A 16,663-nucleotide genomic window follows, 5' to 3' on the forward strand; every position below is an offset into this window, starting at 1 on the left:
TCATTGTTGGGTCATGACTGTGGATGCTGTCATGTAGTTCACTGATGAGGACAGGCTTCTAGGGAAGAGTCCGTCTACTCTACTTGACTATGGTGTAAGACACACTTCCTGCTAATGAGAAGAAACAGACAGGATATACAGTGTATGTGGAACTTTTGACATGTGACGATGTCAAAATAGACTCTTCTCACATAACACATACCCATATCATAATTCTTCTGCTTTCATAACTTGCGAATATTCAATCACATAATGTAGACAAATGCAGAAGTTTTATGTGACCCAAAGGAGCAGGTTCAGGCGAGATAGGCAGGTGCACATGGCTCCAATTATCGCCAAGTGCTCGTCTTCAGTCTCTAGCCATCCTACCAGCCAGGGCAGAAGTAATGTAGGTGCTGTAGATTTTGCACTTGTACCTTCCGGTGAGTTCCCATTATCCTAGCCTCCTCCCCTCCTGGAGCAGCAGGGGGGCAGATGGGAAGGGGTCAGGTTACCCCTGCTGCTGCTGGGCCAGGGTAAAAAAAACAACAGCACCATTATGTCATTCCCCACCCCATCAAAACTCCCGAAAAACGGAAGTGAGAACTCTGCTTAGGTGTCTTTCTAGGCCTGCTATATTAGGCTAGCGTTACAATAACATGGTTAGGTAAGTACCCATCTCTGTAACGACAGTTTTAAAGGAAATCTACTTCTGCTCCACTGCTATTCAAATCAATAGACCCAAACAAACACACAAAGAATATGAAGAATTTCAAATTGATTTAATGAAATATTTTTGATTTTCACATTTCTAATAAAGATAGCATGACTTCTGCCATTAAAAACAGTTTGATATGTTAACAAGTAATGATGAAATCGTCCTCTTCCTCTTATACAAAGATTATATTACAGGCATTAATATATGTATATTCATAAGGACTGGAGCCCTCAATTTGACACAATGTACAGGATTCCTAAACCAAAATCTAGAATTGACACTAAATCTGTTGCTTTACATGAGTTGAACCAGTCTGAGTAAGACACAATCCTTACCCTGGTCCAAACAACACCTTAGGCCCATATTCTCCCATATATAACAGGGATCCCATCCACAACATCAAATCTACAATCTAAACTCCATAAGAAGATCAGTAAAATTATCTGGATGGTTCTTTACAGTGGCTATTGGGAAAGTGAGAGCATTGATCTGACTCAGGTCAGTATTTGCATACATTCTTCAAATGCACAAAACAGACTTCAATCTCTCTAAACAAACTCGACATTCATGCCTCCTATGTTATTAATCAGTGCTTGGGAAAGAAAGACACAAAAAAACGAGAGAACAAAATGAAAGAAAATGGAGATGTACAGGTAAGGTAAAGTAGTGCAACAGACGGACAGTGTTGCAGCTCGGGTAGAGCCCTCCATCATGTGTATGTAACACCTGGCTTCCATGGCAACCTAAAGCGGCAGGTTTGGGTGGGAGGAGGAGGGGGCTTGGGTAGCACAGAGTCAACCTGCCTATTGCTAGGAGGGTCGCCAGAGCTCAGCGCTGGTATGCCTTCTAACTCCCCAACGCCCACCGGCCTCATGAGGTTACTCATGGTGCATCATGGGAAAGAGGAGGTGGCATTTGTTTCCAATTCCGAGAGAAAAGAGCACCTCCTCAAATAAACAAAGTGGGCCAAACTCAGTCAATCTGTTCATATAAAACGCTTGTGAGGACTAGGACAAGACACTGACCTTTACAGTCAAATGGGGGGGGGACACTCTCCCTCTAGTTAACAGAGATGTGAGACAGGAAGGCAAAGCTAGCTGTCCATGTTTTGCTTCTTGGAATGAAAAAACCCCAAAATAAATCAAATTATGTCTAACAGTGGTATGGTCTAGGAATGGATATTGGTGGACATATTACACAGGCACTGCAATAAGCTCCTTCAGAAATACACACACACACAAACACACACACACACACACACACACACACACACACACACACACACACACACACACACACACACACACACACACACACACACACACACACACACACACACACACACACACACACACAGTGCATGGGGTTAAGATTCACCTGAGGCTCCGGCTACTTCTTCCTCTAAACAGCACATGTATACATTATACAACACAACAGCAAAATAAGTCTTGAAATATGACTTTGCTCTCACACACTGAAACAAACACATCAAATAAAATGTCAAGCAATTTACATCCAAGAATAAAGAGAAAAACATTCAATGCTAGTTTTCAATGACAGTGAGTGCAAAAGATCATCTGTAGGGACATTGGAATGTCATATTTGTAGCTTTACAAGACATCAAGAAAATTATAGCAGAGGAAGAGACAGATGGAACTTATTGAATTACAGATTATGAACCCAGGTTAAACAATCCTACACAGGGCAACATCACTAAACAATTACAAATGCAGTATTTTCTCATTTCCAGCAGAGTTGCATAAATCAAAGCATGACAAAATCCATCAGAATCCATTTAAAAAGGACATTAGAGAGATAGAAAAACAAAAACAAGCTTTGATTCACCTCAGGTTGGAAAGACATCATTGATTGTCCACTCCAGGTTCATAACTATTAAAAACAGACTCCTACTGCACCCACTCACAGCACTCCGTAAACAGGAAGTGTGGTACGGTACAGCATTATGCTAGAGCAGCACCTCCTATGACACAGTCCTTCCTCCTCTCCACAACAAGAGGATGAGTATGACCCAGACAGACAGACCGGCTTCCATGGCTCAAGACCCAGGGGGGGGGGGGGGGGGGTTCAATGAGAATATCAAAAGGCAGACATCAAAATGCATATGGACGATGAGAAATGTTTTATTACAGTATATATTAACTATATATGCGCAGCTGCTTCTCTTCACAAGAATACAATCTATGACAGTCTCCCATTTCTCTAGCATTTCAGCCTCTTAGAGTTTTCCTCTACAGCAGTGTCAACTACCAGCTCAACAGCTATGGCATGAAAAAACACAATTGAAATGTTCATGATAGGTGGACTTCAAGTCTCCTAACATGATCTTTCACTCCAGTCCCTGGCTATACATACCTCGTTTTATCACTGTACTGAGTAGTGCTATTTATCAGTTATAAATGAAAAAGAAGCTTTGATTCTTTCAAAACAAAGTGCAGCCACATTGGAAAAAACATCAATAGCTTCATCTCAAATATGCAGCTCAACAGCAAAACAACTGAAAGTGTATCAAAGAATCAATAATTGCCACAAATTAAAATGTGCAATATGCTCCGTTTAAATGTTTAAACAACACACACAAAACAAAACAAAACAAACAAAGCACACCCCCAAACTGTAGTCATTAGGGGCCGGTATGACGGTTTAAAACAGGACCGGTAGTGAAGGTCAAACGGGAGGTTTTGGGGGTGGGTTGGGCGAGAGAGCTCAGTTGGAGGATTTGCTTATGGCGCTGGCTGATCGGCGGAGTTTTCCGGAAACTCTGTTTTTTGTGGCACGGGGCATCGTGGGAGAGACCTGGTCCACATGGTCCGTTCCTACGGAAACACTGAGCTCAGCACTCGTGCTGCCACTGAGGGAGCCTGGAGAGAGAGACGGGATAGAGAGAAAAAAAGAGGGGATAGAGGGGGAGAGATAGGGGAGAGAGATAGGGGGGAGAGATAGAGAGAAGTGGTGAGACGTGGCAGGCATACATGGGGATGTTAAGACATGGCATACTCCAACATGCTCTGACTGCCATGCACGTGAACGCACCCCCGGCACCCCAAACCGCTTACTCACTCTAGGGTCGAATTTATAATACCAAAAACAGAACAGGTGTACAGATTGATCCACTTGACCCTTGTGTTCATCACAGTTTTAAAAGTGACACGTGTGGGACTAGATCAAGCAGCATACACATTCAGATTCAATGTGAACATGTCTTCATCACATGCCTTGGCTGACTAGAGGCTGCTAAGTGAGAGATGCTGAATATGTATTTGGGAGGGCACATGCTTGCATGAGTAGGAAAAAGAGAACATATATTTTAAGCCATGTGGTTCTAAGAATAAAATTGTCTTTGTTGTTCAACATAAAGAGGATAGATTTTTCAACACTTGAAATGTACTGTAACAGAAAAAAACAATATCATGTTAACCTAGACAGGCATGTCATGATCATGTGGAGGGTGTCCTTTGTTAAACATTGTGGATCCCAAAGAAACAATCAAAAGAGGTTGCTAGCAGTGATAAGTGAGGGTGAAAAGCCAGAAAGAGCAACTATATTTTGTGTACACCCCCTCCTCTCTCCTCCCCAACTCCCCATCCCATATTTGCGATGCATCGAGTTTAAAAAAACTTTCCTACTATGTTAAGATGGCACATGGTTGCTTATTTTCAAGATGGCACCGGGTTGCTTATTTTCAAGATGGCCCCTGGTTGCTTATTTTCAAGATGGCACCTGGTTGCTTATTTTCAAGATGGCACCTGGTTGCTTATTTTCAAGATGGCACCTGGTTGCTTATTTTCAAGATGGCACCTGGTTGCTTATACTCAAGATGGCACCTGGTTGCTTATTTTCTTTCTCTGAAGCATCTCAAGTTCCTATAGCTAAAAGGGACAGCAGATGGCTGCAGTAACACACACCCAGCCCAGTGGACACAAGCATCACTGACTTCCACTCATTCAGAGGGAGAGGGGTAGGGTTAAGGCTGTGTGTTTGTTTATCTTCATTATGCATATGAATAGAACAGAGGAGGGCTGTGAGTAAACGTATGGGCAGGCCTAACCCAAGTCCAACCCTACAAGCACAGTCTAACTCCATAATTCCACTACTTTGCACTTCGACTATTCCACCACTAGAACAAACAACTTCCCACTGGCCCTGACAAGCCCCACCCACTCCTATAGTAATGGCTTGATGGAGAGGGGCAGGGCATTGTAGCTGGGGAGTGGGCCGCTGGGCCACAGATAACCCTCTCAGATAAAGGCCCATACAGACCTTATATTTACTAACTCCCCCAGTATGCTGCCTAGCACCCACCCACGCAGCAGACACGTCTATCGACAGAGGGCTCGGTACAATACCCACTAAACAATGACAATAAACATATTTTAAATTAAAACACTTTGGGTTGCATATATGATATCATATGTGGAAATGACACAAATTTAAGTTGAATATTAAAAGTAAACATTCACAATTAGTTACTAGGGTGAAACAAAATCTCCCAAAACTTGAGTTGGCTGTGGCTGGCTGGTAAATCATAACGCAAGTTCATTCCACTCTCAGCTCCCCCTAAACAGCTAGACTGACAGAGGCCATGGTGTGTCAGAGACCTGCACACCCTGCCTCTCATTTGAGATCCTTTCATACTCAGAGTGTGAGGTGAGAGAATGAGAGAGAGAAAGAGAAGGGCGAGAGAGGGGAGAAAGAGAAGGGAGAGGAGACAGAGGGGATAGAGAGAGAGATCTAGAAGGTGAAAAAAAACAAAAGGGAGTAAATGGGCCTCATCCCCATTGGTCCCCTGCAGCAATTCAAACACAGCTTCAATGACAAAGCCGTTTTCTTCCAGTACGGCAGGTGTTAATGTCACACTCTGCCCCAGGCCAACAGCCACACTCGGACAGGAGTGAAGAGGAGAAAAAAGGACAAAGATAAAGGAAGATACCGCTGGGGAGATAAAGACAAAGGCGTGTGGCGTGACATGCAGAAGCACAAGCAGAAAGAAGTGTGTCCATATTGCTCATGCTGCTACTTAGTTGGGTGCTAATTGTCCGAACCGTGCAGCATCACTCGCAATTACCAGCCTGGCTAAACAGAGAATACAACCCCCATACAGCATTATATCACCACCCCATACAGCGTTATACCACCACCCCATACAGCGTTATATCACCACCCCATACAGCGTTATATCACCACCCCATACAGCGTTATATCATCACCCCATACAGCGTTATATCACCACCCCATACAGCGTTATACCACCACCCCATACAGCGTTATACCACCACCCCATACAGCGTTATACCACCACCCCATACAGCGTTATATCACCACCCCATACAGCGTTATACCACCACCCCATACAGCGTTATACCACCACCCCATACAGCGTTATACCACCACCCCATACAGCGTTATACCACCACCCCATACAGCGTTATATCACCACCCCATACAGCGTTATATCACCACCCCATACAGCGTTATACCACCACCCCATACAGCGTTATACCACCACCCCATACAGCGTTATATCATCACCCCATACAGCGTTATACCACCACCCCATACAGCGTTATATCACCACCCCATACAGCGTTATATCATCACCCCATACAGCGTCATACCACCACCCCATACAGCGTCATACCACCACCCCATACAGCGTTATACCACCACCCCATACAGCACTATATCATCACCCCATACAGCGTTATACCACCACCCCATACAGCGTTATACCACCACCCCATACAGCGTTATATCACCACCCCATACAGCGTCATACCACCACCCCATACAGCGTTATATCACCACCCCATACAGCGTTACATCATCACCCCATACATCGTTATATCACCACCCCATACAGCGTTATATCATCACCCCATACAGTGTTATATCACCACCCCATACAGCGTTATATCATCACCCCATACAGTGTTATATCACCACCCCATACATCGTTATATCACCACCCCATACAGCGTTATATCATCACCCCATACAGCGTTATATCATCACCCCATACAGCGTTATATCACCACCCCATACAGCGTTATATCACCACCCCATACAGCGTTATATCATCACCCCATACAGCGTTATACCACCACCCCATACAGCGTTATATCACCACCCCATACAGCGTTATATCATCACCCCATACAGCGTTATACCACCACCCCATACAGCGTTATATCAACCATCCTTCATGTGGTAGGTAGGTGGGTAAAAAAAGTGTGTTAGTACCAAATAAAGGAGAAACCAGAGAGGATGAGTAAACGGGAGAGCGAGGCCTTTGGGTGACACACGAGCTTCTGGTCGGCGCTCGGGGCTTACCTTCTTCAATTACCGCAATGACACCTTTAACATTGTTTCATCTAAAAGAAAAACAGACAGTAGAGCGTCACATTAAGACAAAGTCACACAACACAGCCCTGCTGTAGACAGTCAGTCAGGGAGGGTACTAGGGAAGGGAGATGACGGCGACATCCAGAAAGCCTGTGTGGTGGTATCTTGTTGGATATTATCACTGTGAGGATCAAAGTCATACAAGACATAAAGCATTTAATATGTTAAGAGACAGGGACAGTTTTCAGAAATATAGAGGGACTCTTGAAAGTTGGTTTGAGTTTGTTCCATGCCCTTAAAAATCTGTCCAGACAATATTCAAAGGGGTAAATGATTTCTGTAACTTGACATCACATAGGTTGGTATGACTGCTTATTATAAAATGTGTATATGTTGGACAGATCATAGAGCAGGAACAGACTGGATTATCAGAAACGCTTCTCAACCAGTTCAACAACATGAGATAAAGAGACCAGTAAAAATGTAACAAAACATGATAGACAAAATTGTGTGCAACACCAATACAGGCACAGGTTTCTCCGGAGTTGTGGAAGAGTCTGCTCCACAGTAGAGTAGACATCAACAGTCATTTAAACCAGTGTGCCTGGCAGCTCCTTGACTAGTTGACACTCTCTGACACATAGTAAAAGTTAGAGGGTCTTCTGTTGCCATCAGATGAAGCTGTAGAGGTATGAGAAGGTGAAGAGCTGTTGTCTCTAGACAGAGTGGTTTAGGGTCAGAGAAGGAGGCCTGTCTGGGGGGGGTTGAGAGCTCTTCAGTCCCACGGACTGTCTGGATCCATTGAAAGATTTGAAGAGCGAGAATCTCCCTCATGGTTGACTCTTGTAGCTATGTTCATTTAACCCAGGGATGGGCATCTTTGATGGGGTGGGGGCCACAAAAAAACTGAACTCATGGAGGGGCCTCAGTTGCTCGCGGGTCTGTGTACCAATGTGTGCAGTGGTGTAAAGTACTTAGGTAAAAATACTTTCAAGTACTACTTAAGTAGTGTTTTTAGGCAACTGTACTTTACAATTTATATTTTTGACAACTTTTACATTTACTAAACTACATTCCTAAAGAAAATTTACTTTTTACTCCATACATTTTCCCTGACACCCAAAAGTACTCATCACATTTTGAATGCTAAGCAGGACAAGAAAATGGTCTCATTCACGCACTTATCAAGATGGTCCCATTCATGCACTTATCAAGGTCATCCCTACTTCCTCTGATATGGTGGACTTATTACTAAACACAAATGCTTTGTTTGTAAATTATGTCTGAGTGTTGGAGTGTGCCCCTGGCTATCCATAAATTAAGAAAATAAGATCTTTCTGTGTGGTTGGCTTAATATAAGGAATTTGATATGATTTATACTTTTACTTCTGATACTTAACTATCAAAAATACATTTTAATTGGTAAAATATATACATTAAAAAAAAGTATATTTAAAACCAAATACTTTTACTCAAGTAGTATTGTACTGGCTGACTTTCACTTGTCATTTTCTGGAATCTTTACTTTTACTCAAGTATGACAATTGGGTACCCCCCCCCCCCTCCACCAAATTACAAGCAAAATATTTAAGCAGCCCTCCTCTTGACAGTGGAAAAAAAAGTTCTACCTTTTAGAGTTAAATCGTGCAATTCTACACATTTTCCCATGGTGAGTAGAGAAAATGTTACAATATTAGAACTCATTTCATGCAATTCTACACATTCCACGGGGCGGACAGGACAATTTGCAGTTTTACAGCTAATTCCCTGCAATTCTACACATTTTTCCATAGGGTGGAGAGAAATGTTTGCAGGTTTTATTATGATATCTGAGTGAGAAAATGGGGGCCCTAAGTTTACTAAGCCACTATAATAACTTACAAATCTAAACATTTTTTACTGACATGGGCTAATTGAGTGACTGACAAACTGCTGATGCACAACCACATTTCCAAATTGCGCCGTGTGTATTCTGCTATTCTTACTCTCTACAGTAATTTGAGACTGAGTCCAACCCCCTGGCCCCAAAAAATTAACTTCAACATGTCAGTGTGAACAAACACTCAAACCACATAAACAACTCGGACAGTAGACACACAGTCACACTGCAGGGCCACAGCGGGGAGGATGGGGGTAATCTACTGTAGGTTAGAGATGACTCATGCAGGAGGAAGTGGGATATTAGAACTGTCCAGGGTCGGGGTGCAGGTTAGTATGATTGATGGTCTCTGAGATGGTGTAGCTGTGGTGTCAAAGGTGAAGGTCAGGCTAAGGTGGAGGGTGGGCAATGGGCATCATGCCTAGTAGAGGAAACAGGCAGAAGTCTTACAGTCCAGCTTGGCCCAAGGGTACTCCATGTCCCAAACCATCCCCGGCCAACGCCGGCACGCTGCACGTCATGGATGACATATTAGTGGAGCAATGAACCTAAGCAGGGGTATTGACAAGCACACACACTCACACTGCAGCAGCATATGAAACATGAGACACAGGCACGACAAAGACACATGAGAGGGCAACAGCCAATCACTGTATTACTAGACACCAGCACATCTGAGAAGGGTGACAATGAGAGCAGCTTTTTAAGTCTGAGGTCACAGACACAACAAAGGGACAAAACTAAGCAGCCTTCTGTGATTATATATCAGTGGCCATGTGTTGATGCATAGAACCATACACAGGATAAACAGACTACATATTAGAGAACATAAATGCATTGTACACTATCCACTCGGCCGCTGTAAATACAGGAAAACATGTTGACAAAAAAGACATTTCAAAAAATATAAAGAACCACTTCTCAGAAAAATGCCTGTTTTATCACTGGAAGAAGCTGTGAGCACCTGTATCTCTGTGTACTAGGATTTAACCTCCCCCTTGTTTAGAAGATTGCCAGGTGAAGTCTGCATGCAGACCTAGAGTGATTCCTGAAATTGCCCTGCATCTCTGTGGTGTGGTGCTGTGGCTAGAAACAGTTGATGTAGAGGACCAGCTGATTCCAAACCCACGGTGGACAAAATAACACGTCCTCGGTCACTCGGTCACGACAGACAGAGACACAATAGCCCAAAAATAATGTTTGCCCATCTATTTGTATATTCATCAATTTGTATAGATGTTCCAAATTCATTTCCACAGGATTAAAGAGGGTGATTAAAGTAGGTCTTGTTGTTATGTCTGCTCTCATCAGACACAGCTGATGCACCACGCTGTGAAACCAATCCTCATTTAACAATAAGAGAAAATAATCATTTATTGTCTGGTCAGACTAACCTATGATCCCATAATCACAAAGAGGACTCAATCAGCCCAAACAGCTATCCTTCTCCTGCTCCACTACAAATAACACACACCAGCAGAGAACAGATGAATGCCCCACACACAAGATTCTCTCTCCCCTTTCTCTCATCCCCTCTCTCCCTGTTCCCCTCTCCCTACAGAATACTCCCTGTTTAGTATTATGGTTGATGAAAGGTCAATAGAGGTCAGTTTTGTTTTTTTGACTGAAATTACGTTAATAGATCAGGCTGCCTCCCGCCTCTGCCAGTCTGCCTATCAGACCACCTCCCGCCTCTGCCAGTCTGCCTATCAGACCGCCTCTGCCAGTCTGCCTATCAGACCGCCTCTGCCAGTCTGCCTATCAGACCGCCTCCCGCCTCTGCCAGTCTGCCTATCAGACCACCTCCCGCCTCTGCCAGTCTGCCTATCAGACTACCTCCCGCCTCTGCCAGTCTGCCTATCAGACTACCTCCCGCCTCTGCCAGTCTGCTTATCAGACTACCTCCTGCCTCTGCCAGTCTGCTTATCAGACTACCTCCTGCCTCTGCCAGTCTGCTTATCAACCCTGTCTTCTGGGGCTGCTCGCTGAAATCTGGACAAGACACATACATACTCACACATACAGACACAACATACACACACGTATACACACACAGAGACATGTTCGTACGCACGTAGCCAAGACACACACACAATAACAGATTAAGTATCCAGTCATGACAATAAAAGAACACAGGTTTCCAATTGTATAAGTGCATGAGAGCATTGCTGTACTGACTGGATGTTAGCGGTGTTGTTGTTGTTATAGACCCATCAGATCTAGGCCAAGCCAGGGCAGGAAGAGGAGACATTGTTTAATGAAGTCCCCCTCAGTCTCCCCTCTTCCTGACCTCTGGGAGACAGCAGTGTGAACCCAGTGTTTAGCAGACTGCATATCTCTGGTACAGGTATGAATGCTCTGATAAGAGGACTGATCACATACACCGGGTTTAACCCACATTCAATCATGTCACATCATGTATATTTCTGTCGGGCTAATTAAATGAGAGGGGGAGATAAAAACAGAGGAGGGGGTGAGATGAAACAGAACACGGAGAGACAAGGAGCAGGGCCTGACTAAGTTGTTGAGCCACGGTAAAGTCTTTGATGCTGCTGCTCAGACAGTGTGGAGAGAGCTTGGCCCTGCTGCCTTTGATATTCATCAGAGTGTGGGTGTGAGGAGACAAGGACCAGGACATAGAGATGGAGGGGTCTGAAGAGGAGGGATAACAGGTGTGCTGCTGTGGAGTAGAGGAGGAAGTGGAGGAGCAGAGTAGGATTCTGACCTGTCCCACTCATTGGGTAGTAGCTGGTTGAAGGGGAGAAGACCTGCGAGGCAAAGTCCTCAAAGGTCATGACCTCCCGGTGGTTCTGCACGATGGCCTCCAGGTAAAGCGCACGCTCCTCATAGCTGGGGCCAGGGTTAAGGAAAACCACAGAGAAGAGACATAGAAAAAGGCTGACTTATACAGCCCAATGAAGCTAATAAAAACTCAATGGAAAAAGTAAATTGAGACAAAACATCAACACAACACATTAAGAAGCTACATAAGAAAGACAGAGACAAAGGCAGCATCAGTGGACAGAGGAGTAGTAATAACCAGACCACTGTAGCAGGCAGAGGACAATCAGACTGGCCACACAGCCACAAATCGGAAAGCAGTCAACAAATAAACACACACTACAGGCATGACGCTCCCCTTGCTGGCCCCCATTCCTGGGTGCTAGAACAGAACCCCTGCTGGAGGCATTCATACGCTCTCAGACATCCCTCCCTCCCTCCATGCTACCCGACAGGGGGAAAATTGGAGACATTTGAAATTCAGAGTGCCAAGCAGGTAGAGCAATCTGGGAGCCTGGTGCTGGATGGATAGTCAGTCAGTCAGGTTAGAGCATTGGGAATAACATAAAGGGATCAAAATGCCTGCCACACTAACTATGCTAGCTGTCTCTTTCTGCCTTCTTGATGACTGCACCTAACAAATTGCCAGTCAAGAATAGACCCAAACAGGCCTTTACTATAGCCCCCGCTTTAGCCCCCACTCTAGGAACCCACTGGGCCATTCCCCTCTCATTAAGGGACTGCTGCCTGTGGTGAGGTTGTTGCTAAGGCCCCTCTGGTAGAACAGTGGAGAGAAGATGGGTTGGGACTGGAACTGGGCTTTCCTGGGAATGTGTATGCGCTGTGCTGGACTAAGTTTGGTTGGCTAAAATGGACTGGATGCGCTAAGATGGAACGGACTGGGCACATGCTGGCACAGCAGGGGTTGAGGCAGGCATGACGAATAGCTGAAAGGGAGCCGTTTCAAACTGAGGCTGACAGGCACCTGAGCCTAGGGCCTAGGGCAGCCTGAGGACAGGCAAGCTGCTCACCACACAGAGGGAGGGAGGAAGACAGAAAGAGCGGGAGAGAGAACAGTCTGGCTGAAACCATGAAGCTTAAACCCATGGAATACAGGCAACACAAAAACATGGGTTAAGATCACCTGAGCTGTGGGTGAGGATGCCAGTGAGGCTGCACTGTCATCTTCGCCCTGCTCCCAGATGCAGCTGACTCAACCAGGAGAGAGGACATCACAGGCTGGGTTGCCATGGCAACTGAGGTCACAGCACAACATGCAGGTCATATAACGGGTTTTATGAATGTATATTGAAGAAAAATATAAACGCAACATGTAAAGTGTTGATCCCATGTTTCATGAGCTGAAATATCCCAGAAATGTTCCATACGCACAAAAACCTTATTTCTCTCAAATGCTGTGCACAAATTTGTTTACATCCCTGTTAGTGAGCTTTTCTCCATTGCCAAGATAATCCATCTACCTGGCAGGTGAGGCATATCAAGAAGCTGACTAAACAGCATGATAATTACACAGGTGCACCTTGGCCACTCTAAAATGTGCAATTTTGTCACAAAACAATGCTACAGATGTCTCAAGTTTTGAGGGAGTGTTCAATTGGCATGCTGACTGCGGGAATGTCCACCAGAGCTGTTGCCAGAGAATCTTATGTTCATTTCTCTACCATAAACTGCCTCTTTGAATGCACAAAAATACCATGAGGAGATCCTGAGGCCCATTGCGAGTCATTTTAAAAAATATATATTTGACCAACAGATGCATATCTGTATTCCCAGTCATGTGAAATCCATAGATTAGGGCCTAATGAATTTATTTTAATTAACCGATTCCCTCGTATGAACTGTAACTAAGTAAAATCAATGGAATTGTTACATGTTGCATTCATAGTAGAGAGAGAGAGAGATGGGGGAGGACAACGAGAGAGGAGAGAGAAAGACAGAAGAGAGGCGAGAGAAAAGGAAAGAGAGAGGGAGGAAAGAGAGAGCGAGAGAGAACCCTAGTCCACTGGGTCAACAGAGACATATGGTTGTCCATTATCAGAGATGCAGATGACTGTGGCCTGTTATTGAGATTCCTAAAGCAAATATTGACTCCAGCTGGGGTGGCCGTCCACTCTCCTCTGACACACGCCTCTCCTCCACCTTGGACACTGACGCTTCCTCTACCCACGCCATCCAACGGAGAGAGGGAGCAAGGGAAAGAGATCAGGAGAGAGATGGAGGGAGAACCGATTGACTGCAATCAGTAAATGCGTGGCTTCTGTTGATTTTAAAATTGTAGCAGAGTATTCCCTAGCACAGCTCATATACAATGTGAGTGGTAACGTTGTCCCCATAGAAATGAAATTAGTGATTCTATTTTTATGGTTGTCCCCTCCCTCTATCTTCGGGTTTGTCTCTAATGACTAAGCTAGTTACAGAATGTTCCCCTGCTGCATATACATCAAGGCTGCTCCTGCCTGCCTGGCACCAAGTAATTCAATCAAGGGACATGTCCAGGACAATGATGCAAAAAGCATATCCATGTCAAGTTCGCCAAACCCACGGACTTCTCACTGGGTGGCAAAACTCTCTCCCTCCACATATCCGTTTGGGAATTATGCTCTCAGCTCGCTCTAAAGTGCGTCCAATTTGGTTGCATATGCAACAAAATATTATATGCAACCTGGAGTTTTATTTTAAGTGCACCAGTGCGACTAAAAGAAAATTCAAGATAAAATGTACAGAGTAACAATATTTCGCCGCGACACACTGCTTGTTTCCAGTTCCCTGGCAACGCACACCAAGCCCAGACCCTTTCACTCAAGCAGGCAGCACACAGTTCCTCCACGTTGTTTATTCCCTCAGCATGCAGTCAATTCATAAGGAGGTCCACAGTACGGTAGTCTAGAGAGGACATATGAATTTAAAAAAATAGTTCCCTCTTTATGGCAAGATCACAACTTATTTATCTCATGATCACTACATAACAAAGGTTGTTTTGTCGAGATCACGAGATAATCAAAAGTATCACGCATCATCCATTAATTTGTTCAGATACCCGATAACCACTTCATCAAGGAGCCCTGTGGCTGAGTTGATTGCAATGCGGGGCCATTTAAGCCCTGAACGATGCCTGACAGGCAGCCGTGGTCTCCCAGGCAGCCGTGGTCTCCCAGGCAGCCGTGGTCTCCCAGGCAGCCGTGGTCTCCCAGACTGCATTCCGCCCCCAAGACCACAGCCAATCGCATGCAGGGAACAACGCAGCTAATTTGGCTAGTCTTGTGAGCTAGCTAGTTAGCTAGGTAGTCTTGTTAGCTAGATATCTAGCATGTTATCTATGCTGGTTGTTAGCTTCCATAACTGATATGTAATTATGAGGGAAACATCATGTTTTGTGGATAATATTACAATTTACAGTGGGTAAGCTCCATTCCTGACAGGCTGATCAGATTCAAGAGGCTGATAAATCAGGATGTTTCATATGTAGGCACCTTGCAGACAGCCTACAGGCAGCATCCTGACTTGTCAGTATCTGAGGTTGCTATAAATGTGATCAAACTCTGAGGCTGGAATTGAATGATCAACATGTCTGGAATGGAGCTCACCCACTCTGTAAATCTAAACATTATGCATAAAACATGAAGTTTCCCTTACAATTATACACATATTAGCTATGCAAGCTAACAACCAGCACAGATAACAAGCTAGCTAGCTAACAAGACTCCCTAGTATGGCTAGCTCACTCTCTCGACTAGCTGCATTGTTTCTTGCATGCGATTGGCTGTGGTTTTAATGGTGGCACACAGCCGGGGAGACAGTGCTGCCTATCAGGCATCGTTCAGGGTTTAAAATGCCCCATGAGGACTTTTATGCCCCATGAGCTTTTAGCTCAAGGTAAGGGACATTTAGCTTGCTAACATTCTAACTTATAAACTGGTAATGAGCTCCAACCACAAATTAAAGCATGATGTTAGCATGAAATATATCATCCCTTAGTGTAGCAATGAATAAAAACGTATGCACTGATCCACCGTGGGCTCTGCTGCCTCAGCCATACTATCAATCTGTCATCAATATATCAACACTCCTATTTATAGAGTTTATCTTGTGATCTTGACAAAACAACTTTTGTTATGTCGTGATATTGAGATAAATAAGTTGTGATCTTGACATAACAAAGGAATTTATTCACATTCCGTACTGGACTTCCCAATAAAATAACGCTATTGCTAATGCTAAACGCTAACTTGTTAGCTAAATGACATAGCTCTAATGCAAGCATTAGCTCATTGCTACCAGTGGTGGTGTAGATCAGCATGTTGTTTGTGCAACGGCATGTTCTGTAACATTAATCAAATGTGATTATGCTGCCCTGGAAAACACTGACTAACACCTGTCAAAACTCCTACCTGGCTTTTTAATTTGTTTTCATGCCAAACAACACTATTCCATTGATATGATTCCAACAGTTCACCCAAGCATTTTGTTCTATATCGCAAGTCAAATCGCAATATTTGGTTGAAAAATAGCAATTAGATGTTTTGCACATATTGTACAGCTCTACTAATAATCTGGTAACTTTACCAGTATATGCAAACATTTGGCGGCACAGAAAGGAAGGAAAAGTGATATCTTGATTAGGAGATGTGCTTCAAAAGTAATTATAGGATTCACATAGGCCCAACGTAGGCCATATCTCACTTAATAAGAAATATTTTTTTGTTATTTTTGTTACCAATTATTATTATTTAGAGCCTTCCTTTATGTATGACTCTGGTTATGTGTCACTGGCTAACAACTTTGGCACTCAAAACAATTAGGCTAAATTACAAGAAGCTTGGCAGGATGAAAACACTGATATGTTTCCTCTGTATCAACGCAATACAAGTCATCCGTAGAATAACTGTCCTTTTATATTTGAACTGTAAAGTAAAAAGCGCGGTGGG

The 16,663-nt window shown here is 44.1% G+C and overlaps 1 protein-coding gene across 5 annotated transcripts in view; it reads right to left on the minus strand.

The window, feature by feature from the left end:
• Positions 1-740: 740 nt before the first annotated feature.
• LOC109893775 (ral GTPase-activating protein subunit alpha-2-like) overlaps positions 741-16,663 on the minus strand; it is a 204,267-nt gene continuing 188,344 nt past the window's right edge. For 2 of the 5 annotated variants that reach the window (XM_031829053.1, XM_031829050.1), the window contains one exon: positions 8,593-11,786. In XM_031829053.1, the coding sequence (XP_031684913.1) occupies positions 11,453-11,786 (334 nt within the window). In that variant the 3' untranslated portion in view covers positions 8,593-11,452. Of the gene's footprint in view, positions 3,577-7,045; positions 7,087-8,592; positions 11,787-16,663 lie in introns of those variants that run through there. The other 3 variants (XM_031829054.1, XM_031829051.1, XM_031829052.1) reach the window with 3 other exon arrangements.

Source organism: Oncorhynchus kisutch, linkage group LG7 (genome assembly GCF_002021735.2).
Source record: "Oncorhynchus kisutch isolate 150728-3 linkage group LG7, Okis_V2, whole genome shotgun sequence".
Taxonomy (NCBI): domain Eukaryota; kingdom Metazoa; phylum Chordata; class Actinopteri; order Salmoniformes; family Salmonidae; genus Oncorhynchus; species Oncorhynchus kisutch.